The sequence below is a fragment of the Gopherus flavomarginatus genome, chromosome 4, assembly GCF_025201925.1.
Source record: "Gopherus flavomarginatus isolate rGopFla2 chromosome 4, rGopFla2.mat.asm, whole genome shotgun sequence".
In the NCBI taxonomy this organism is placed as follows: Eukaryota; Metazoa; Chordata; order Testudines; family Testudinidae; genus Gopherus; species Gopherus flavomarginatus.
The window spans coordinates 140,456,896-140,483,365 of NC_066620.1; the positions used below are offsets into that span (position 1 = coordinate 140,456,896).

General features: G+C 40.3%; 1 protein-coding gene across 4 annotated transcripts in view; it reads left to right on the forward strand.

Moving 5' to 3' along the window:
* Positions 1-26,470, forward strand: part of ASCC3 (activating signal cointegrator 1 complex subunit 3) — a 579,719-nt gene that overhangs the window by 491,375 nt on the left and 61,874 nt on the right. For all 4 annotated transcript variants that reach the window (XM_050949220.1, XM_050949219.1, XM_050949221.1 and 1 more), the window contains 2 exons: positions 13,742-13,853; positions 14,260-14,394. In XM_050949220.1, the coding sequence (XP_050805177.1) occupies positions 13,742-13,853; positions 14,260-14,394 (247 nt within the window). The remainder of the gene's footprint in view (positions 1-13,741; positions 13,854-14,259; positions 14,395-26,470) is intronic.

A 26,470-nucleotide genomic window follows, 5' to 3' on the forward strand; every position in this document is an offset into this window, starting at 1 on the left:
GGAATAGCTATCAGCTGTCTTAATTTAACAATGGACAAACTGGATATCAGCTGTTTCTATGTGATGTTTACCTTTTCAGAGGAGATTAGGAAAGATGTAGTTGACCATTATTGTCATCTTTCCTTGCTTCATTTGGTATGTAAACCATTGTGAGCTGTTCTAACCAAGTAGTTCCACCTTCGCTTCACCATTGTTTTGAGTATATGTTCACCGACCAAAATATTGTAGAGAACAAAGGGTTTGCCATTTCCTAAATACCATCAGACTAACGCAGGATCATAATACTCACATAACCACATAACAAATTCCATAGTACTTGGCAACATTTTTAATTTGAGTTCCTTACAAGCAGTTGTGACTGCTGTGTTCACACGTGGAAATAGTCAAATAACCAGTTGCCTTAACTCCAAGTTTAGTCCTTCATTAGTTCTATATTCTCCATCTAGGCCTTCACCCTGAATCTTTCTTAAGCAACCTTCGCAAGTGCATTTTGAAAATGGAAAATACAGAAAGTCTGAGTTTGTTTTTGTGCTTATTAAGGCTACTGAGATAAACCATGTTATGGATTTGCATGCACGAATGCTAATTCAGTGTAGTGAGTAGTCATAGGAGAACTTTATAAAGAATTCTAATACTGTATTTTCATGTTTAAATGATTTAATTAGTGGATCTAATTTGGTAAGTTTTCTGTCCAGCAGTATCAAGCTCCAATGTAAATCTCCTTTGTAGAGAGGTTTCTTGAATACAAAATAGATTACATAGGTAGATATAGATACAATACAGTTATTATTTGACTAATGTGTAAACTGTCTAGATTATACAAAATGTTCCTTACCTGGGGTCAGTATTTACTGCTGCCCCTTACTTCTGAAGCATTTTTTTAGTGATGGTACATAATATGAAAACTTACATTTCAAGTTATAACTCAACATTAATTTTTAGGGACAAATTTTTGCTTTGAGCCAGAATCCCTGAATAATCTTGGCCAGGAGAGCAGCGTATGTGATAAATGGAATGCAAAGTTTTCTCAACAGGTGCTGAGGGAGAAGGTGATTAAATCTGACCTGGAGTTCTCCATGTATAGTGGTGGTGTGGGTGGGAGACAGTCAAGTGGATGCAGAAGTGGAAGGGATAGGGGTACTTACAGAACGGGTTTGTGGGGGAGATTAGGATCTGATTGTAAGGGGTAGGGGGATACAGAATGATGTGGAGATGTGAGGCAGATAGTCCAGAGCCTTAAAAGGATAGATCCACTGAGCTGGTGGGCGCCACTTCAGAGTGGAGTTTGGTAGGCATTGCTAATGTGATTGAAGGGACAGCAGACTTATGAAACAGGAGTCCTGCATCAGTTTGTGAGAGTGTCACACATGGAACAATACAGATACAAGTTGAAGCCATCAACAGCCTGCTTCATATTTCCTCCCTTCTCCACCTGCATTTATGCCCACAATGTTCTTTCTAGATTCAGGAGGCCTCAGAGAAGGGGCAGGACAGGGCTACGGTTTTCAGTTTTGTGCGATTTAGAAAGTTGGCAACCCTAGTCAGGCCTGCTCAGTATTTCATTGAGAAGCACCTAAGGAAAACTCAGGTGCTTCAGGAGGAGGAGTCCAGATTCATTCAAAACCACGCTTTTCCTTCTAAGCTAATTCCCAGTATAGTAATGGAGAGTACTGTGCCATAGAGGAGCTTCATTTTTTGAATGACATAAAACCAAGGTCCTAACCACTTGTAGTCCTTAAGGATCTAATGTCACTGTTCACACTAGTAGAAGTGTTCTGGCTACATTCCAGTTTTGATGCTTACACTTTGTCCACAGTGTCTGTATTCCCCCTGCAGTTTCAGTTGGCTATATTCTTCTTCACTTCTGGCCCTAAGCTGTTTTGTAACCTTCCTCTCCACTGTGAAACAGCTAATCCTTTTCATACAACATGTGTTTGCGTGGTGGTGAGTGAAGTAATTCCTGTATGCGTGATTTGTAGAGTGCTTTGTGATTGTTTGGGTTGAAAGGTGGTATATAAATGCACAGTGATGTCATGTTTCCAAATAAACAGACTTAGGCTACGTCTACACTACAGGATAAATTCGAATTAGCTTAAACCGATTTTATAAAACAGATATTATAAAGTCGATTGTGCATGTCCACACTAGGCACATTAATTCGGTGGTGTGCGTCCATGGTCCGAGGCTAGCGTCGATTTCTGGAGTGGTGCACTGTGGGTAGCTACTGTAAAATAATGAGGCCAACAATGTCGATGTGCATCCACACTAACCCAATCCAATATAGTAATATCGATTTTAGCGTTACTCTCGTTTTGTAGGAGTACAGAAATCGATTTAAAGAGCCCTTTAAATCGATATAAAGAGCAGTGTAGTGTGGACGGGTGCAGCGTTAAATTGATTTAACGCTGTTAAAATCAATTTAACAGCGTAGTGTAGACCAGGCCTTAGATAGTATGTAATAGACTTAAATTCTCACTTATTTTGCCTATTATGTGTTACTGCTGTGTAAACAAATTTAGTATCCGTCTAACTACACCTGCAAAGTCCAATAATAAAAAGTCATTAGTCTTATTGAAAACTCATGACTATTTAAACCATATTAATTTGATTTTTACCTTTTCTGAGAGAGAAATTAAGATCCAAACAAGTTTTCATTTTAAGTATCCAGGTATCTGATATAGATTAACCTCTTTCTTTCCATTGCTGAATAGCAATAAAAAGTTCGTCACAATATTCAGAATGTGAAAATAAATCCCCAAAAGTAAACTAAGAACTTTTCATTCTTATTCTAATTTTGTGGGGCACCATATCAGATTTTAACATCTCAGTACTTTAGAATGCATAAATCAGAGACAAGAAAATGTTTCTGCAACAAATTTTAAATAATCTGTCATACCTTATATATTAATATGTTTAAGTTATGGTGTTGCAAATATGTAAATATTACATTATTTACTTTTACTGAGTTATTTTAGTTTCCCTGGTCTGTTGAATTATTGAATCCATCTGTCATGTTATCTGTAAGGGTATGACTACACTTGAAATTTCAAAGCGCTTTGAAGTGTGAGTGTGGTCGGCGCGCCAGCGCTGAGAGAGAGCTCTCCCAGCGCTGCACGTAAAGCACATCCTGTACGGGTGTAGCTTGCAGTGCTGGGAGCTGCGCTTCCAGCGCTGCGGCACTGATTATACTGAGGCTTTACAGCGCTGTATCTTGCAGCGCTCAGGGGGGTGTTTTTTCACACCCCTGAGCGCAAAAGTTGCAGCGCTGTAAAGTGCCAGTGTAGCCAATGCCTAAGATGGGTTCCTAACTTTAGTGATAAAAAGAGTAATTGAGCCCATGATTAGGAGGGTGCTGATGTTGGCAGCTGGTATTGTTCAGGGGAAGCTGAATAGTAGCCACTTTGTTAACTAGATCATGAATAGGCCTTGATATGCAAATGAGAGGGGTAGTCCAAATGAATGTATCACAACATGCCAAGTTTCCAGTCCATTGTTTATTTTACTAAGGGTATGTCTGCACTACAGGATTATTCCGATTTTACATAAACCGGTTTTGTAAAACAGATTGTATAAAGTCGAGTGCACGCGGCCACATAAAGCACAATAATTCGGTGGTGTGCGTCCATGTACCGAGGCTAGCGTCGATTTCTGGAGCGTTGCACTGTGGGTAGCTATCCCATAGTTCCCGTAGTCGCCCCTGCCCATTGGAATTCTGGGTTGAGATCCCAATGCATCAAAAACAGTGTCGCGGGTGATTCTAGGTAAGTGTTGTCACTCATTTCTTCCTCCGTGAAAGCAACGGCAGACAACATTTTGCTCCCTTTTTCCCTGGATTGCACTGGCAGACGCCATAGAATGGCAACCATGGAGCCCGTTTTGCCTTTTGTCACTGTCACCGTATGTGTATTGGATGCCGCTGACAGAGACAGTACTGCAGCACTACACAGCAGCATTCGTTGGCCTTTGCAAGTAGCAGAGATGGTTATCAGTTGTTCTGTACCATCTGCTGTGCCATTGTAAATTGGCAATGAGATGACGGTTATCAGTCGTTCTGTATCGTCTGCTGCTGTCATGGGTGCTCCTGGCTGACCTTCGCTGAGGTCGGCCAGGGGCACCAAGACAAAAATGGGGATGACCCCTCCCAGGTCATTCCCTCCTTTATGTTGTATCTAAAAATAGAGTCAGTCCTGCCTAGAATATGAGGCAAGTGTACTAGAGAATCAGTGTATCAGAGAACCAGAGAGCACAGCCACTCCATGTCAGATCCCACAGAAATGATGAGCTGCATGCCATTCTAGGGGGTGCCCCTGCAACAACCCCACCCGTTGAGTCCCTTCTCCCCCAACCTTTCTGGGCTACCGTGGCAGTGTCCCCCATTTGTGTGATGAAGTAATAAAGAATGCAGGAATAAGAAAAACTGACTTTTTAGTGAGATAAAATGAGGGGGAGGCAGCCTCCAGCTGCTATGATAGTCCAGGCAGGGACAGTAAAGGGTCGTGAGGGAGAGGAGCCCAGCATCCCGCTGCTATGATAGTCCAGGCAGTACAGAATCTTTTCTTTAGACATGAAGGTGGGGGCGGGCGCTGATGGAACTCAGCCCCCAGTTGCTATGATGAGGACGGTTACCAGCCGTTCTGTTCCATCTACTGGGAATGACCGGGAGTCATTCCTATTTTTACCCAGGCGCCCCCGGCCGACCTCATCTGAGGCCAGCCAGGAGCACTCATGGGCTGGTGATGACGATGGATAGCAGTCATATTGTACTGTCTGCCACCGCAGAGGGGAGGGGAGAGGATGCTGCTATTCTTTGCTGCAGCACCGCGTCTACCAGCAGCATGCAGTAGACATAGGGTGACATATAAAAAAGTCAAGAAATGATTTTTTTCCCTTTTCTTTCATGGGGATGGAGGGGGATAAATTGACAACATATACCCTGAAACACCCCGAACAATGTGTATGACCCTACAGGCACTGGGAGCTCAGCCAAGAATGCAAATGCTTTTCAGAGACTGCGGGGACTGTGGGATAGCTGGAGTCCTCAGTACCCTCTCCCTCCCTCCACGAGCGTCCATTTGATTCTTTGGCTTTCCATTACGCTCGTCACACAGCACTGTGCTGTGGCCTCTGTCTATCATAGCCTGGATATTTTTTCAAATGCTTTCTCATTTCATCTTCTGTAACGGAGCTGTGATAGAACAGATTTGTCTCCCCATACGGTGATCAGATCCAGTATCTCCTGTACGGCCCATGCTGGAGCTCTTTTTGGATTTGGGACTGCATCGCCACCCGTGCTGATCAGAGCTCCACACTGGGCAAACAGGAAATGAAATTCAAAAGTTCGCGGGGCTTTTCCTGTTTACCTGGCCAGTGCATCCGAGTTCAGATTGCTGCCCAGAGCAGTCACAATGGTGCACTGTGGGATACCGCCTGGAGGCCAATACCGTCGATTTGCGGCCACACTAACCCTAATCCGATATGGTAATACCGATTTCAGCTCTTGTCGGGGAGGAGTACAGAAACTGGTTTAAAGAGCCTTTTATATCGATATAAAGGGCCTCGTTGTGTGGACGGGTGCAGCGTTAAATCAGTTTAACGCTGCTAAAATCGGTTTAAATGCGTAGTATAGACCAGGCCTTAGAGTCAGTCGTTTTTAAATGTTCTAGGGATTTGAAATTTGTGGTTTGAGTTAAAGCTTTTTAATTGTAAGCAGGTTGCAAGCAGGTACTGTGCCATGCCACAAGGTGCTTCCACATCAATCTTTGTTTATAAGGCTGTAGCCAGAGAGAATGAGACTGGCCAAGAGTTCTGTTCTGTGAAAAAAATATGTGAGATTAGCCTATCACAGCTGGCAGGTTGGAGACCTAGATAAAGACCACATCTCATCAGCAAGGAAAGGCGATCCTTGGCTTTGGGTGAAATTAATAGACCCTGTCCATTCTATTAACCTTGTGAAAGGATAGACTTCATTAGTCCAACTTTTTCTTCAAAAGGGAAACAACCATTAGAAACATTTTTGAAAATCAAGCTCCAATATTTTATAGTACACACTTAATCAGAAAAAGAGGAATAGAAACCTACTACATATGTGACACTAAACAGAATTAACTTTGCAGTGGGAACATTATTGTGGTGATACACTTTCTCTCCATATAGCTACAAATTGAAGTGAGGAATTTAAATCACTTCTTTTTATGTAAATTGAATGTTCAGTAATGACAGATTTTATTGTTGATTCATTCAAAGATTGTCCTTAAAAGATTTTCCATTTTGTGACAACCTTGGAGAATTTATCACATTGAAAGAATAGTGTAGCATAAATTATAATAAAATGGAATTGTCTCAGTCAATTAGTTGTTCTTATTAGTGCACAATTTTTCATTATATCTCACATTTGCAGTTTCTTGCACATTGATTGGCTAAGTATGTCTAATTTGCATATTATGGTTATTTCTCCTTCAAAGTGCAGATTCTATTACTAGACTGAGGGCTATTATTAACCATTCAAAGTAGCATAATTTGCATAATCGATCCATAGTTATTTCTCAGTGACCAAATAGCAATTATGCAAAATCCTCAGCTTTCAATGACTTAATGCCTTCATGCTACCCATCTATATGCCCACAAGTTGTAAGGGCACCTAAATTTCTGACCTCCTATCAATCATTTTGCTGCAGATAACTCTAGAAATTAAATACAATGAGAATATAATACTCACATTTATGGTACGTATAGTCCAGTGATTTATGACATGGGCCAAAAACAGATTCTTTGAAGATGTAAGAAATCTCATAATGGACAATTATTTATTGACCCATACATAGAAATTTTCTTCATCGCCATTTAGTTATTGGCATGTGCTCTTTAAATAGGAAGGTTTGTGTTCTTTACAAATGTAGTGTAACCGTGAATGTTCTTACTATTCACATAACTCTCTGATATTTTTAAAATCCCACTAACCTTTTGCCCTGAATAATACCTTGTGGTCATGAGTTCCACTGGATAGTTTTTATTTGTGTGACTAAACATTTCCTTCCATCAGTTTTTAAATGTGTTGCCTTTTAATTTCCTTGGTTATTACTTCGTATTAAGAGAAAAGGTAACTCGGAGGACCAGAACAGCCTTGTCTATACCATTCATTGCTTTATGCAGCTCTTTCATGGCCCCTCTTATTCATCTCTTCTCTGAACCAAGTAATATTAGTGCTTGTCTACTCTTGAGATTTTTGCACTGATGTAACTGCAGTAGTGCAACTGCCTAATATTGGTGTGTTTCAAAAAGATAGGTGACTTTCACCTAAATGATTTATGCTGGTATCAATCTGGGGTTAAGCCATGCTGGCAAAACTCATTTTTTACACCCATATAGTGAATCTACGCTAGAGGGTTGCAATCGTACAGTTGCACCGGTACAAAAATTCCTAGTGTAGACAAGCCCCTAGGCTTTATTACCTTTCTCTCTCTCATTTTACTTTAAAAAGGAATTGTTCTTAGTAAAGAGGAGTTAAGCCTCCTTCAAAGGAAAAAGAAGTGTGTATCAGAAGGTTCGGTGAAAAGAGAAGAATGGAAGAAGACTCAAAAGTTGTGGTACCCGTGTTTGTTATGAATGGGGAAGTTCAAGGGCAGTAGCCAATCAGAGTAGAGGGATTTATATTAATCAAAGTCCAGGAGGGGACTACACTGCAGCATAATAATTTATTAATACCCATAACCAAGACTAATAGACCGTGCTGATAAACACCCGCTTATCTACTTTGTGCTTTTGGCCTCAGTTTGTTTAGTTCCAGATGTTGGTTTTTACATCATAAATATGAAGAACACTTCTGTTACTATTTAAGTAGTGTAATAAGAGTTTATTTTTCCCAATTACCTTGGGAAGCACAGAAATATGATGTGACTCATACTTCTCTGGGACTGTGTATGTAAATGTAATACTTTTTATTGACAGCATGTTTTGAGATTATGGAATTGGTTCATTTCATTGCCAAACAAAAATTATACTGTATATCAGTTTAGCAAAACATTAATTTCAGTTCAATGGGTAGAGAAGGATCATGGAGTTGATAGTGTTAGTCAGAAACCTAGATAATAAGGAATTTCTGTAGTAAAGCCTTGTCTGTTGCTCATAAATCTTGGTGTGCTGGGCGTTTGCACAAGCATGGCCTTCCTTCTCTTCCCTAATCTATTATGAATGGTGAGTTCTTCTCTGAGAATGTTGTTAGACCCAACACTTGCACACTGAGAAGCCAAATCACGTGATCCAACTGCTCTTCTGGATCATGCTTTGTCCAAATGGACTATGCATCTGGGCATACAACAGGAATAGTAAGTAAGTGCCTCAAATTTACAGATGCCCAGTATTTCTGAATTTGTGGTAAAAACTCACTTATGTAGCAAAATTACTTGTGAAGATCTGAATTAAGGCAGTAAACCCACTGGCAAATTCCTTTCTGATCACTGAGAAAGTGGTATCTAATGTCTTGGAGTCCGCTGATGAATATAATCTAAATCAAGAAAGTGAGACATAGTAGAGGTTCTTGCTGCCATGAAGTATAAAGGAATACAATAAAATAAATATATAACCTGCCAAAATATAGCCTGCCAAAAGTAATTTTATTAAATTTCAGTCATAGAACAAGTAAGCAAATATGAGACAGTAATAAGTAGACAAATGTACTCATAAAGATTATAACCTACACATGCAATGGTAACACATCAGTCCATTAGTAACAGGCTCCAATGAAGCTGGACAGTTCCCTTTCCAATCGAACATACTGAATCTCAGCCACTTCAAGAGGATGCCCCCAATACAATATACACCCACAGACACTGCTGGGACTTGCTTACTGTGCTCCCCCTAACAGTGATGTGCTCAATAACATGGATTCACCACAAACATTTCACTGCCAGGGACATTATCAGAAGATGCCATTCCCAGTGAATTCCTCTGGCTGCCTAGGGCCACATGCCAAGGGAAAGAACAAAGGAAGATGTCTATGAATGTGTCTCTCTCATGGTACAATTCCCCACTCTGAACCTTAGCGTCCAAAAGATGGGGTACCAGCATAAATTCCTCTAAGCTCAATTACCAGCTTAGAACCTGTAGCGCTGCCACCAACCAGGAATTCCAGTGCCTGGTACACTCCGGTCCCCCCACAAAACCTTGCCTGGGGACCCCCAAGACCCAGACCCTCTGGATCTTAACACAAGGAAAGTAAACCCTTTCCCTCACCCTTGCCTCTCCCAGGCTTCCCCTCCCTGGGTTACCCTGGAAGGTCACTGTGTGATTCAAACTCCTTGAATCACAAAACAGAGAGGACAATTCACCTTCCTCCCTCCTTCTCTTTCCCCCTCCCAGACTCTTCCTGAAAGAAAGTAATCCTGGCACAGAGAGAAATCAGCCTCTCTCTCCCTCTTCCCTCCTTTCTCCCCACAAATTCCCTGGTGGATCCAGACCCAGTCCCCTGGGGTCTCACCAGAATAAAAAAACAATTAGGTTCTTAAACAAGAAAAGCTTTTAATTAAAGAAAGAAAAACAGTAAAAATGATCTTGCAAATTTAAGATGGAATAGGTACAGGGTTTTTTAGCTATAGGCACTGGGAATACCCTCCCAGCCTAAGTATTCAAGTACAAATTAAAATCCTTTCAGCAAAAATACAAATTTGAACTCCTTCCAGCCAAATACACATTTGCAAATAAAGAAAACAAACATAAGCCTAACTCGCTTTATCACCTAATACTCACTATTTTGAATCTGTAAGAACCTGTATCACGGAGATTGGAGAGAAACCTGGTTGCACGTCTGGTCCCTCTGAGCCCCCAGAGTGAACAACAACCAAACACGAACAGCACACACAAAAACTTCCCTCCCTCAAGATTTGAAAGTATCCTGTCCTCTGATTGGTCCTCTGGTCAGGTGACAGCCAGGCTCACTGTTCTTGTTAACCCTTTCCAGGCAAAAGAGATATGAAGCACTTTTGTTCTATTAACTCTGTTTATGACAGTCTCCCATATTAAAGCTTGTACATAAAGGGTATTATGTTTTCAAAATCGTAAGTCTCAAAAAGCATACATTGAGCTTGGTATTCAATTTAGCAGATTTTGCTTTAAAAAAAAAATCCTGAGAAAACCTTCACAGTAGCAAGATTATTTGTGTAATATTTTCAGCTGTCTTTGCAACCTGCTTTCATTATGTATGTCATTATTATTACCGTATAACCTGAACATAAAAAACATGGGGCTGTAACAAATGACTTCACAGCATTGACAGTTATAGCAGGACCATTTCAAGCCTGATGAAAAATTTCCCAGAGAGCACTCAGGTCAGGTTTACATAAGCTAAACAGGAAACGATTGCCACTATCCACATTAAATCCAAAATGTTTTGTGTAACTTCATCTACATTTTATGTTGCTACACATCTCTCTATCACTCTCAAATGATGAAATTCCACACTTGCTTAGATTAGATAAATAAGTTCATGTTTCATGGTTTATTATTCTTGCTAAACTTTACTAGATTTGAGGATTTAAATATATTATTTTAAAAGACAATAAAAAGTTAGTTCCTTCAGTTTTTGATTGTTTAAATTTTATGTACTTTGTACATTTTTATGTTACCAAGGGGTTTGTTATTGCTGTTTCCCTGTGGACTGCTAATGGAAGTTAGCCTGTCTAGCCCATGTGCTAGATGGTGTTAGTATAAAACTGCCTTTGACTTTCACACCTCTCAGGGGACGAGTAATTGTTGTGTTCAAACAGCCTGTAATTGTCATCCCGCTGGCTTTCTCAGTACGCTTCTGGCTATTAGAATCATTAAACAACTCAGCACCTGTTAACAGCATTGTAAATATTCAACCCTGCTTGTGTGCAGGTTGAGCCCAATATAGGAAAAGGCTTACAGAGCCCATCCTCATAAATTAGAGCTTCTGACAAGTCAATTATTGTGAAACTGGGTTTCACAGTGAAATAAATGAAATGGTGTGCTGATAAAAAGATAGGCTGTCTGTTTATAGCAAAGGGAAAATAATGACTAGATGGTTCAGTGCAGTGAGCATGAAACGGCATTGTTTTTATTCTTTATCTGTAATTAAATAGCTAGGTAATATAGCTTCAGAGCAGAACTGATGTAAAGTACAGTTTGTACACTTTGAACATACTTGCATGCAAACAGATCTGCATTTATCAAAATACTTCATAATCTCGTTCATAAAATCATTGTTGAAATCAAAGTAATATAGTCTTTTCAGTTGAATGGCTGCACTATTTATTGGGATAGAAGTGCACTGAATGACTGAGAAGCTCCCTTGGGTGTGGTTAATATTATATTTATCCTATTACAGGTACTAGTTAATAGTTGACAGTACTTCACTCCAGATCACAAATAACTTAAAAATTCTCCTTTTTGAAGTAGATTTGCATTGGGAACTTGGAAGATTTTTCCCTACAAAATTGCCAAAAGTGTAGGTATCAGCAAATTTAGAAAAACATCTGAAAAAGTCTGCAAAAATATTATGTACCAAAGCAGTGGTCCTCAACCTTTTTGTGGCCAGTAGCACATTCATGTTTTCAGAAGAGTGTGGCAGGCGCCAACAGTTTTTCAACGCTTATTTTGTATTTGTACATTAAATAATATGAAAAACATCATATGTAATATTACATAATATATGAATCCATAAGATTAAAAGGGTAATTTTACATGTAAAAGGTATTAATTAAATTATTTCACCTTACCATGTGAATTTGCTCTTTTTTATCTACCTGTAAGGGGTTTTTACAAAATAAATATAAACATTTTTCATCTTATTTATTTTTAAAAAAGTAAAACATTGTTGAACTGCTGGTCCAAATATATTTATTATTCTTACTTAGAATAGAATGAAGCCTGCAGCCCCAGAGTTCTCTGTCCCCAGCAGGCGTGGGGCCGGGGTTTCTGTCCGGCTTAAGCCGTGGCCCTGTGCTTGCTGGGGACCGAGAACACCAGTGCCTGCAGCCCCGGAGAAGCCGGAGAGAAGCTGCAGCCCCACGTCTGCCAGGGACAGAGAACACCGGCGCCTGCAGCCCCGGAGTTCTCGGTACCCGGCAGGCGCAGGTCGCAGCTTCTGTCCCTGCTGGGCAGTAGGCGGGCGCACATAAATGCCCCGGCAGGCGCCGTGGCGCCCATGGGCACCACGCTGGGGACCACTGAACTAAAGAGTTTGTGGAATGAGACTTATTTTTCCTTATAAATTTTCCCACCTATGCTAACACCAGTGCATCAGCAACAGTCAGAGCGTTAGTGGAAACAGGGCTCTAGTCTGCTACTGGCATTCTAGGCACCCTGTTGTCTAACTGCTCTGAAGAGATGTTCAAAGCACTAGTAGCAGCAGCAGCTGGACTACTCTAGAACTTTCCATTGTGACCAGTGGTGGAGCTGAATGGGTGGTGGCAACGCTGTGAAATTTTAGGAAGAGTTCAAATGTAACTGAAGCAAAAGTGTGAATGAAAGAGCATCTTTATTTATTTATTTATTTAACTGTAACATCCATTTCATTGTGCTATTTTTGAATGACATAAAAAAAATCAGCTATTTACAGAATTAAGAAGCATAAGTTCATGGCAACTCAGTGTCCTCTCTTTTTTATGGTGCTTTTGAATTATTGACCTTTTCTATATTAAAAATATTTGAATTATACACTTTAAAATAGTGTTTTAATTGCACTGCTTTATTTCAGAATTTGTTTTTAAATGTTCAACACTAAAATTTAAGAATGTACTCATTTCCTTTACCAATTGTAGAGCCAGTGCCTCATTTTCTTTCTTGAGTGGTCGTATGGGGCCAAATTCGTATGTCTTAACTCCAGTTTTATTCAGGCAAATTCCCGTTGAAATCATATTAATTTTGTCTGAATAAGAAGCTGAGGTTTTGGCCCATAGACTGCTAATATAGTTTTGCCCATAGTTCTGCTAATAACGAGTGCAGGAGTTGGTCAAAAATGTCAATGAGTCTTTTCTCATGCATAGCTGTAGTAAAATGTTCTGGCTCATTTAGAAATATCTTTCTTTAGTTCAGATAGCAAAGAAATATTATTACTGTACAATGTGATAAATGTACATAAACAGAAGAACCAGGAGAATATACACTATAGTGTGTACTAAATACTCCTAATGTAAAATGCCTTTGTTGATTGATTTCAGTTTTTTGTGGAAAATTAGGCTGAAAAATATTAGTGTTTAATAAATCAAAACTTGGGTGTTCCATGTGTTTTCAAAATGTATCAATCCAGCTAGCTTTATTAATTATTATTATTATTCCAAAATAATAAAACATTTACTTCTCCATCTCTTTGCTGATTAAGGGAAATATATTCTTTCCTGAGATAATATTGCTTATTTAAGCTTGTAGCCATGCAAACTGGAAAACACTCCAGTTTACAGAATAAAATATTTTATATTGTTTGATTTATCCTCAGCTGTTTAATACTTAAAATGTTATCTTTTCATGTATAGATGCTAGTATTGTTTTGGCTACTCCCAGAGTCCATTTAAGAGTCACCAAAAAGAAGCATGGATTTCTCTTTAGACTCTAAAGGGGAACAATTCTCTGTTTAATTGCATGACCAGTGTGGATTCTTCCTTCATTCATGCTGCTTGTGCATGTTTCTAGAACAGCAGTCTAGTTGCATTCATAGTCTTTCTAGAAGATGTCTTTATTGTTAAATATTGACAGTATGCTTATGTAATTAATCTGTTTTAAATTTATCTAGTTACTATAATTTAGATGATGTGAGCCATGACACCATGAACAAGTTCCTTTCAAACCTTGTTGAGAGAGCCCTCATTGACCTGGAATGTTCCTACTGTATTGAAATTGGGGAGGTAAGACTAATTTATACTTTTTTAAGAATCCATCAGTAAAAATACAGTGAAGGTAATCTTTAATGCCAATTTGTTATTTTTTCAGCACAGTTTTGTTCGTGTATTGCTTTAATTATCTAATTATTACATAATTCCATAGATTTGTCCTGCATTAACCCAAAATTCCTGCAACAACTCCCACTCTCAGATCTTGAAATTTCATGTCTGACTTCAGCAATAGAGCCTCTCACAAGACTATCAATGCTGAAAACTGGGTTTTTCTAATCAGTTTGGCAACTGGACTAGTATCATGCTTTTGAACCATTTTGCAATCTTATTTTCATCGCTTTCTATTTTAAAATACAATCTTAAAAGCTTTACACGTGTTTTTATACATTTCATGGTATATTTTCTTCCCTTCTAACAGGATAATCGTAGCATTGAACCTCTGACATATGGCCGCATTGCTTCTTACTACTACTTGAAGCATCAAACTGTTAGGATGTTCAAGGACCAGTTGAAACCTGAATGCAGTGTTGAAGAATTGCTCTCAGTGCTGTCAGTAAGTGATAATTTTTTCTTCATCTTAGTATATATAACTCTTAATTTTAAAAGGCACAAATAACTTAGTGAACCTGTACATGTGCATGCGCACACACAAACATAATTAAATAGCATTTCTACCGTGTCCTTGAAGTATTTAATGACCTACATTGTTTCCAAAGTTTGATAATTTTCCATCGTCTCATGTTGAACTGTCACCTACCTTGTTAGCTGAATATTAGACAGAAATATGCAAGGTGCCATAGCTGGATGTCTGTCTTACTTGATGATAAAGACAGGTCCCAGACTGACTAGGAGTATATTGGAGACACCATGTACTCCCACATATGTAGGTGCCTTCTGAATTGTTGTCTTGTTTCTCTAAGATTTCACTGGTGTAGATTGTGAACAGCAAAATCCAGTCATCCAAGGGTTGACCTGTCTGAGGGTTTCTGGGCTCCTCCAAGTGCACCAGGAGCTTTATTAATAGAGGTGCTCCCTCCTCCTCACTTGAAAAGGGGAAAATATCCATGAATGACTCCTCTGTACAGAAACACAGACATTGTCATATTAGGTATGATCAGTTGTCTGTATTTTAGAAGATGATGTGAAATCCTCATAATGGACAATAATCCAATAATAATAATGATCCAAGCCTAAGGGAAATTTTTTCCCATAATGTGAGAAAGTTAGTGAATCTCTCGTTTAATGAAAAATGAGATTTGAGAGTCATTATATAAATATGTAAATAAATATTATTTTGGATATTGTAACGGAGGATGATGATCTTATAGCCGATATATTGTAAATGTCTAATCCTTTATCAGATGCTATGCTCTTTGCCTGCCATAAGGAAGAGCTCCAGCTGCAAGGAGGCAGCGGGACACTCTACTGCTAAAAATACGGGGAAGACATTGCTTGCGCGTGTCGAGAACCGTGTAGGGTTTAGGCATGTCTTTACTCCTCTAAGCAGTGCCTCACTGTCTACAGGGTTGTCTCCAGGCCCCAGCGCTCCAAGAGCGTGCTTGGGGTGGCATGCTGCTGGGGGCGCGTTGCCGGGGGGGCAGCAGGCGGCTCCGGTGGACCTCCCGCAGGCGTCTCTGTGGAGGGTCCACTGGTCCCGCGGCTCCGGTGGAGCATCCGCAGGCACGCCTGTGGGAGGTCCACCAGAGCCGCGGGACCAGTGAGCAGCAGAGCGCTCCCTACGGCTTGCTGCTGTGCTTGGGGCGGCGAAATGGCTAGAGCCGGCCCTGACTGTCTACAGTACTATTTATATTTGTGCTAGCGAGGTGTGTAGTGTGTGTACTGTTAGTTAGCTTCTCTCTCAACGAGGTAAACTTTTAAAGTCTCTCTTCATATGGCAAGCTTTTCATGTCTCTTATCATTCTCATTGTCCTTCTCTGGGCCTTTTATTTCTGAGAGAGAGATTGTATTTACTAGGAAACCCAACAGAACAGTGTTCCAGATGAGGGCATGCCATAGATTTACCTAACAGTATTATAATATTTATTATTATTAGTCTCTATCCCTTTATTGATGCAGGCTGACCTTTTCTTTGGTTTTTACCACTATTGGGCACAGAACTGTCCATAGTGTTGCCTGTGTGTTTTTCCCTAGTGATTATAATTAATGTAGAATCCATCAGTATTTAAATTTCTCCTTCTGTGTGCATCACCTAGTACTTTTCTATATTGAATTTCATTTAATATGTTAAATAATGCTGGTTCTACTACAGATCCTTGTTATTTGCCAAGGTGCTGGTAATAAGGGAAGTTTCTTCCTAACCCCAGGTAGTTAGTGATGGATCCAATTTCAAACATCTTCAAACTCTGGGGAATTTCAGACCCAAACTTTGTCGCTGAGGCCCATTCCTACATAAATTTTTTGCTAAAAATCCAAGAGACTGCTGCAACTTATAAAATGTTTGTTTACATTCTTAAAACTAATTAGACTAAAATAAAATCAATTAAGGTCCAAATTCTTTCATATGTAAACCTGAAAAGATAAAACAGAGCAAGGGAAGTGCGGAATCCTTATTATGTTAATGGTGAATAACCTTTATAGCCTACAGTTTTACTTATTTTATGCAGATGTTGGTTTTCATAATTGCTTGTTAAATTATTATTCCATCTTTCTTTATTAAAGGTGTAAAATGAGTTTTTCACAATCAGATGATGTCTTGAAAAGATTAGACATTTTAACAGAATTATCGCCAAGTTTTTTCTCAACACTGAATTAATGAGCTCTGTAATTAAGGCAGTTGCTTCACACCACTATTGTTAGCCAATAACATTACATCTGTCTTGCTCCATTGATGCCCTCTTCCTTCTTATTGAAACATTTAGCAGTTTTGGCAACAGGGGATTACATGGCATGGGGTAAGTAGTCTAATTAGATGTAAGTGAAAATCCTAGGAGAAAAGAATATTTAAAAAGTAATTTGAAGATTCTCTTAATGATGCTGGCACTGAAAGCTGTAGCCTATAGTAGAAAAGGCATATCAATATTGTAAAACATTATAATTTTAATTGTTCTGCTGATGTGACTTACTTTTAAAGTGTTGACTTCCTTTGAATACATTAATAACATCCTAAACTCTTCTAAAATGTGTCTGCAAAAGTCTGTAACATTGAAGTGTAGATGTCTTTTATTATTCATTGTCCTTCAGAACTACAAACTATACAAAAATTAATTCTATTGAGCAAAATGCAGCAGTGACATGTATGGCGGTGCAATGTAGACATCAAGCAGCATTGGTGTAATTTGTAGGCTGTGAAGGCAGAAGTGTGAGACTGTAAGAGGGAAAGTAATCAACATGAGGGTTTAGGATGGAATTTACACTGATACATGCCAAATTACCAACATGTAATTTAAACAGCTACTTGTCACCTGAATGCAGAAATTACTGGGTGAGGTGCTTTGGCCTGTTTTATTCAGAAGGTCAAACTCAGTGACCGTTGGTCCCCTCTGGCCTTAAATCTGTGAATTCCACCAACTGTATTTAAGAGCTCCAGGGGCATATTTTCCCACAATCCAATATTCCATGCAAATGATAATTCCGAATAATCTCAGGTACCACTGGATACCTGCAATTTATCTCCTGGTAAACTAGTTCAGATTCACTCAGTCCATAATACTGACAGTCTCCCTTCTCTCAAAATAAAAAGTCATTGGCAAAAGCAAGATTTTCTTTAACTTCCTTCCTAGTGACCAAGACTGTTGCTTTCCTGTGAACCCTGCATCCCACTCTCATACCCTATTTTTTGTCATCTGCTTGGGTTTCATCAGAACATAAGAAGGGCCATATTGGGTCAAACCATGGTCCATCTGTCCCAGTGTCCTGTCATTCAACAGTGGCCACTGGGCATGCTTCAGAGGGAATGAACAGAATGGCAATTATCGAGCGATCCATTCTCTGTCATCCAGTCCCAGCTTCTGGTTGTCAGAGTTATAGGGACATCCAGAGCATGGGATGTGGCACTGACTATCTTGGCTAATAGCTGTTGATGGACCTATCCTCCATGAACTTTTCTAATTCTTTTTTTGAAGCCAGTTATACTTTTGGCCTTCACAACATCCCAAGGCTGTGAGTTCCACAGATTAACTGTACATTGTGTGAAGAAGTATTTCTTTGTTTGTTTTAAACCTGCGACCTATTGGGTCATTGGGTGACCCCCTATTCTTGCTCTATGTGAAGAGGTGAGTACTGCTTCCCTGTTTCCTGTCTCCACACCATTCATGAATGTATAGACCTCTATCATAGCCGCCCATTAATGTCTCTTTTCTAAGATATGGAGTCCAAGTCTTTTTAATTTCTCCTTTTATGGAAGCTGTTCCATATCCCTAATCATTTATTTTTTTTTTTTTGCCTTTCTCTGAACCTTTTCCAATTCTAATGTATTTTTTTTTAAATGGAGCAACCAAAACTGCATTCAGTATTCAAGGTGTGGGTACACCAGGGACTTACATAGTGGCATTATACCATTTTCTGTTTTCTTATCTATCCCTTTCCTAATGGTTACCAACAATGTGTTATCTTTTTTGACTGCTGCTGCACATTGAGCAGATGTTTTCCGAGAACTATGCACAATGACCTGAAGAACTTTCTTCAGTATTAGCAGCTGATTTAAATCCCCATCATTTTGTAAGTATAGTATAATGTTTTCCAGCGTGCATTACTTTGCATTTATCAACATTGAATTTCATAGTTTTCAGCTGAAATTGAGTTGGCTTTGTTTCCAAGAGACCTGTAATCTAAGTTGGGCTGGTAGGTGAAACTCAGATTCATGTCCCTACATAATTGACCTTTATTGGCATACCTAGCGTTTTTCTGATTGCCACAATTGGGAATCAGAAGGAAGTTGCCCTGCAGGGTTCTCCCCCCCCGCCCCCTTTCCTGTGGTCACATTTTAGATGATGTCAATCCAAATCAGCTCAATTGTGAAATTGCTGGATTCTAGTGCTTGCTACATTGTTTATTGATAGGAAAACATTAATGAATTATGACTGAATGGCTGGAATCCTCTCTAGTGGTGTTTGGAGATTCTCCTTTTATTCCCAAACAAAGGTGGAGAGGCTGTAACAGAGATCTAAGTTCGGATTTAAGGCATTGAGCTATAATTCTATTAAATCATTTGTGTTGCTGTTGCTGGATCCAGTGCTCAAGAGCAGATATGCAGCTTCTCTGTACATGGGCCTGATTCTTCACATGGGAACATGTCTAGCTGGCTGGTTCCTGGCTTCAGGGGCAGATTTATGACAAAGAAATTAGGACACAATGATTAGAGTCTTTGTGTCCACTAGCACTAGTAAAATTAGTGATTAATCACTGGTACTTAAGAGTGCTGCTAGATAACTATTAAGATTAGTTAAATATGAGTGTGATCCTGCAGCCTTTACTTACATCATAGGTTTTCAAACAATAGGGCATGCCCCTGCTCACAGTGAGGTTATCTGGGCGCATGTGACCTAGGGCAGGATGGATGGGAAGAGTCTGGTCCCAGAGTCTGCCTCCCACCCTGGACACCTGTTACCATTACCCAGCACAACCAGTGCTGTGCTGCCATCTTGCTGCCTGCAGCTGCTGTGCCCCTCCCGCCTGCTGTACACTGCTTGCGCCACGTGTTCTGACCAGACAGCATCTCCCTGGCCAAGATCTGACTCCGCCTCTTCCTGTGGGGCATTCCACATCCTCCAAGGCACACTGGGCACCCACAGCTTTGAGGCTGGAATGGGGGGTGGATAGCAAGAGGAGGGCTCTTAGAATAATAGATGATTAGGGTTGGAAGAGACCTCAGGAGGTCATCTAGTCCAATTTCCTATTCAAAGCAGGACCAACACCAACTAAATCATCTCAGCCAGGGCTTTGTCAAGCAAGGCCTTAAAAACCTCTAAGGAAAGGGATTCCACCACCTGCCTAGGAAACCCATTCCGGTGCTTTACCACCCTCCTAGTGACATCGTTTTTCCTAATATCCAACCTAGACCTCCCGCACTGCTACTTGAGACTATTGCTCCTTGTTCTGTCATCTGACACCACTGAGAACAGCCTAGCTCCAGCCCCCTTTGGACCTCCCCCTTCAGGTAGTTGAAGGCTGCTATCAAATCCCCCCTTACTCTTCTCTTCTGTAGACTAAGTAGGCCCAGTTTCCTCAGCCTTTCTTTGTAAGCCATGTTCCTCAGCCTCCTCATCATTTTCGTTGCCCTCCGCTGGACTTTCTCCAGTTTGTCCACATCCTTTCAATGGGGTGGGGGGTCCAAAACTGGATTCAGTATTCCAGATGTGGCCTCACCAATGCCAAATAGAGGGGAATAATCACTTCCCTCGATCTGCTGGCAAACTACTAATGCAGCCCAATATGCCGTTAGCCTTCTTGGCAACAAGGACACACTGTTTACTCATATCTGGCTTCTCGTCCACTGCAATCCCTGGATCTTCTTCTATAGAACTGCCACTTAGCCAGTCGTCCCCAGCTTTTAGCAGTTCATAGGATTCTTCCATCCTACGTGCAGGACTCCGCACTTGTCCTTGTTGAACCTCATCAGATTTCTTTTAGCCCAGTCCTCCAATTTGTCTAGGTCACTCTGGATCTTATCCCTACCCTCTAGCATATCTACCTCCCCCCCTAACCCAGCTTAGTGTCATCTGCAAACTTGCTGAGGGTACAATCCATCCCATCATCCTAATGAAGATGTTGAACAAAACCGGCCCCAGGACTGACCTCTGGGGCACTCCACTCTGACAACTAGACATCAAGCCATTGATCACTACCCGTTGAGCCCGATGATCTAGCCAGCTTTCTATCCACCTTATAGTCTTCTGGGAGAGTGGGGATCTGGGCATGGTGAAGATGAGGGCTGTGCTGGGTGGAAACAGGCCATCCATGGGGAGCTGCCATAGGGCAGCAGTGCCTGAGGCAGGTGTGGGGAGGTGGTAGTTCTCTCAGGGAGAGATGGGGACCAAAGGAGAGGAAGTTGTGCAGCTGCTAAGAGGATCCAGACTGGATGTTGTGCCAGAGTGCGGGGGCAAGGCAGAGGGTGGTCCTTGGGGGTGGATCTGGCTGCCCACTGAAGGGCCCAGACGCTGGATTTGCCTCATCCAGCCACCCTAGACTTCCACAGATCTGTGAGGCTGAGGAGCTGCCCCTGCCCTAAGGACCCCTTCCCCAAAGTCAAACCTATGGGATCCATGCACACTTCCCCACAGGCCCCTCTGCTCTAGCAGCTCCCCTCCTCTGCAGGGGAGGAGCCCTGGAGCTTTCTTGTCACATGGGGCTTTCCCTCCTCTTTTCTGCCCCCATCCCACCCCTTAACATGGACTTCAAACTCAGCACCATGAAGGGTTCCCCTCTTTCCCCTGTGCTGAGGGGGGCCCCCGCTCTTGGTACATGAATCTCCAAAAGAGGATGCAGCAAAAATAAAAGGTTTGGGAATCTCTAACTTACATGAATAGTTCCAACAGCTGCAGGATGGGGCTTAGTTACTTGACTTAATGTGATTATGTGGCTGGGCAAATGGACACAGGTTCTACCTTTTTGTAAAGACATTAGATCAGTTTTCACTACATAACTTAAAAAAAAATGACAGTTTTCTTGCCATCTTCTACCTCCTTTGCTTAGCTGCCTGTCATTTTGCTTTTTCACTTCTGTTTTTCTGTGTTTTCCCCACAAGAGGGAGCTCATTGGGTTCTTTCTGCTTATTCCTATACCTTAAATGTAGGCTTGGAAGGATTCGATTTTTATTGATAAATGTTAGCGAATATCAATTTCAGAATGCACACGCAAACCGAAAAAAACAAATATTTCCATTGGTGGTTATCACATTTTATAGATAGTCAAAGTAAGAAAAATGCCAATTGAGAACTTATTAGAGTTTGATTTAAGGATATTTACTTTGTATGTTTTGGCATGTGATGTTGATAATTTTTTGTTTTAACAGTTATAACATTTTAACTTTTTGAATCTCAGCATCAACTGTCTTTAAATCATTATTGTCTAGCCTCCCTCAATTGTCTGACTCCCCCATAATATTCTGCAACTGGGAAAATTTAAATAGATAAAAAATCTTAAAAATAAATGTTGATATTTGTCAGAATTATTAAAAAAAAATTAAAATCTACCAAGGAAATTAAAATGTTGTGCAGGGCAGGCTTTTTTTCCTTCTACTTTATACGTGGAGATTTATAATCCTAAGAGACTACAGCAATGGTTAGGAACTACTGTACTTGTGGGGCCTTCTTCCCATGATTTAAGCATCAGTTCATCCTCCAAGTGCCCACATATCCAACCCCAATCTCTCTGCCTGAAGTCAGCAATATGCTGTTGCAGTAGCTTGTACTAGATTACACTTCTTGGAATTAGGCAAGTGATTGGGTGGGCTAGTGAGAGAGTTATTGGACTTCCTGGTATGTAAGTACCAAAAGTGAGTGGGAAGTCAGTTAGAACAGAAAAGATCTACAATCACGTCCCCCTGTTTCAACAACTGCTATGACTTTCTGTTTTTAGAGTTCATTTCACTGGCTTTTTATTGCCATTCTTAATATTCTGTGTGTCACCATTAGTGCATGTCCTTGGCAATCTTATTGTCATAATTAAGCTTTTGTGAGTGTTTGCAGGATGGTATTAGAACAGAGTAAGTTTTCATTGTAGAACTGGAACCTTATTACTCTGTATCAATATGTAAGTTGTTGCTGCCCGTGTCCTGTTTTTAGGCAAGAACCTTTTGAGTCTGGTTTCACTTAGTTGGGAGGAAAGAAATTAATGATTTGTGAAATAATTTCCTACAAAAAAAAGTGGACAATTTGGTGTTTTACTTTCTCCGCAAGACATTACTTTCTCCAAAAACATTATTGGTCTCACCCTCTTATTAGTAAGTAAAAATGCATGAGGCATTAAGGATTTAAGGCATTAAGCCATCTTTTTATTAAATCATTTTTGCTTCTGTTCTCTGAATCTATTCATGAAAAATTAGAACCTGACTTGTTTTGTAGAAGTGATCTAAGAGAGGTTTCAAAAGAGGTATATCCCTAAGAAATTCACAATAGTACATCTAAAACTGACTGTTTTCAGCATGTTGTTCTTTTTAGGAATGTATTTTGGTGTAGGGAACTGTTGATTAGATATATTTTACCACTCAAACTTCATTTCACATGAAAGAGTAATCAGTCATGTTAGACCCTAATCCTGTAAAGTTTTGTGCATATGCTTGACTTCATATACTGGGAGTTAATTCTAATGACTTCAGTGGAACTACTCACAGCACATAAAGTTAAGCACATGCATAATCTTTTGTGGGATCAGGGCCTTAATATGTATACATCATGTTCTCTCCATATCCTTTCATTAGGTGTTCATGTACGCAGATCCATTTGTAGGCTCAGAGCTTTAATTTGTAATCATAATTTTTTCCAAAGAGCATGACAATAAATGATTAATAATCAAGGCTACAGTTTTGTCATGGACGTCTGTGGTGGTGTATGCACACCCTGTCCTCCTCCGGGATGGATTGTGGGTGTGCTGACACCATGGTTATAGTCTACCAAACAGTCTTGGGTCTCGCAACATTGCAGCCCAAAGGCCAGAGTCAAAGCAGCGACCCTTGGGTTCTGGCCTGGCCTGAGACAATATGGCCACCAATGAGCACAGGGCAGTGTGGCCTAGTGGCCAGAATCAATATATCAGCCCCCAAGCTCAGGCCTGCGTGCCCTAGTGGCCACAGTCAATATAGTGGCCCTGGAGTGCAGAGCAGTGTGGCCTAGTGGCCAGAGTCAATATAGTGATCCTTGAGTGCAGGATAGCCCAGGTTTAATAGTGGCCTCACATCTGAGGGCCATCACAAAAGGGGGTGGCAGCCGGGGTAGGGAAACCTAGGCCCACCGAACTCCACCAGGTCCTGGCCCAGGTCCCTAACAGTAGCGAAGTGGTCTGCCATTGGGTCAGCTGGGAATCCAACTGCAACATGCTGACCTTACACAGGTGGGAGATACCACTCACTCCACTCCACTTCCCTGGGTCACTTCCTGAAGCTGCAGTCCATATGACATCTGAGTCTCCGGGCTCCTTGGTGCAGATAATTCCCTTAAACTCTGACTCCAGCCAGTCACCTGTAGGAAAGAGGTCTCCGTTCTGTGTCTCAGAATCTCCGGCTCCTGCAAGCAAGGGCTGTAATGGCTCCTGGGCTGGAGCCTCCACCGAGCATCCTTTCTCCTTGGTGGTCAGCCCAGACTGAGCAGGGCTGTTCCCTTTTATACTAGCACAGCAGTTGGAGCATGCCCAGCATGGTCTGAGGGGCCACCCATAGTGTGGGATTAACCCTTTCCTGCCTAGAGCAGGATATGCATGCCCCATCACAGAAGCCATGAATTTGAATAAAGTCCATGAAATGGCCCCAAACTGAGCAGTATTGTGAGCTAGTGCTTGGGCGTACAATGCCACTCAAATCTGGCCCTCCATTTCTTCCTACAGGGTGGACATGCCAAACCTGAGTGATGCTGCAAATCCCTTTCCTACGTCGCAATGCCTGGATTGGGAAGCCAGGCCCAACTCCACAGAAACCCTCATTGTAGGGTGAGCATGGTGTGGGCTTGCTCTCCAAACCCCCTCTCCCAGCAAAACCTGTGGGCTCTCTGCTCCCCCTTTCCAGGGCATGTTTGTTGTTTTCACACACCTCTGCTGTAAAATTTATTAAAAATTTCTGTGACAAAATCAAAGGCCTAATAATATGTAGCAAATGGGGGAGATAATCCAAATAAGATATTTATGGGAAGAGATAGCTCAAAATAGACATGGAATTGTTATATGTAAGAATCTTTGCAACAATGTTGACTTGTTATATGCCAAACTTTATGCACTTCTTTCATTTCCTGTGTTATAATGATAAAACATAATAGAATTCAGATGACTAAAAGTTAAAACTCTTAAACATGGCCACTAGCAAATATTAAATTTTCAATATTACGAACAGACAATGCTATGAAGACAAGTTGTATATTTTTACAAAATTTCACAAAAATATTTACAATTTTGTGGGAGGCCATTTCAACAAACAAATTGTCTTGTGCAATATTGAAACGAAATGACTGCTTTTTGCATTGAATCATATAGTATGTTATATTGCATGTTCCGGTGTGAAATGTGATGTTCATCAAAATGAAATTTTGCAGTACAAAATTGTTTTAAAAATCCAAGTGTTTATTCATAAATAGGACCATTTTTTCTGTAGTTTGGCCATCTGTGACTATTTTGACCACTAGAACTGCTTACTTATGCAAAAGTACCTATCTTCACTATTATCTTGTCCATTGTTTGTCTGCCCTTCCATCTGTTGCATATCGTCATCGTCCTGGACAGTGAACTCTCTGAGGCTGGGCTTTGTTTTACTCAATTGTTCAGTGCCTAGTGCAGTGGAGACCTGATCTCTGATTGGAGTCTGTAAGCACTACCCCAGTTATATCTACATTAATTACTTAATGAGTCCATTTTCATTAAAACAAAAAAAAAGTCCTATTCTCAAGTGGAAATAAATTTAAACACTCTCATGAAAGGAAAATAAAATACTACAATTTCTATATTTCATGATTTTCATATCTCATTGGCAATCTCTAGCTCAGCCCTAGTAACATATACTTTGCAGCAGAAAACAGGGAGTTAATTCATAAATGAGAATTACCTTGTTTTTTCTAGTCCCAGTAGATGGAGCAGCTTGGAACACAGCTCATTCTGTAGTACTTGAACATAGTCATTTTTCCAAACAGGATGGCATAGTGAATTTTTCACTGCAGGCATTCTAGACTGATGACCTCAATTCTGAGTGTCTCCCCAGACATAAGTAATACCATCATTGTTTGATTTTTAGTTCTGGAGCTAACTTTAAACTAAAAACACCTGGTGCTGCTTGCCTTCCCAGCAAAGCACAATCAGTAGGTAAATCAAAATGACAATGCCCACCACTCATGGCTGGCTGACTGTGGCATATTGTATTTTTTCTTATAGCACAAGGAAGGAAGAGCTAAGTTAAAAAGCAGAGAAAGAAATCTGACATTTGTGAAATGAAAGGGTGAATGTCTATAGGAGTAATGGGGCTCCCATTTTATCTATGATAAACAAACTTTTTTCTTCTGTTACAATTATGTAATTCCATATCTGTTTCTACTTGTCAGTTTAAAAAAAAAACTAGAAAGAATGCTTAAGCAAAGTTAAAATTTAAACCCACAGAACCAATTAAATTATTTGATTATAGTGAAAGGTTTATACTATATGCTTCCTAGTACCTAGACAGAAGGCTGTACAATGGGTGAATGTCCCCCATTACTATAGCATAATTTATTTTAATTTTTTGTTTTTATTGTATTCTAGTGTTTAAGGGAAAAAATCTTAAGAGAATATCACATCACTTTGTTAAATTATTATACAATCTTATTGTTATGTGACAATCCATTAAATTTCAGATTGTTCATTAAAACAGTAATATACATACAATCTCAGTGGAAGTAACATACAGTATGTTTTATCGTATGGCTCTGAGGGTTAATCTTCCCAGTCATCCAGGTCAATCATTTTATTTCAGTAGCTTGTGATAATGAAGTCTTTTCTTTCTGTCT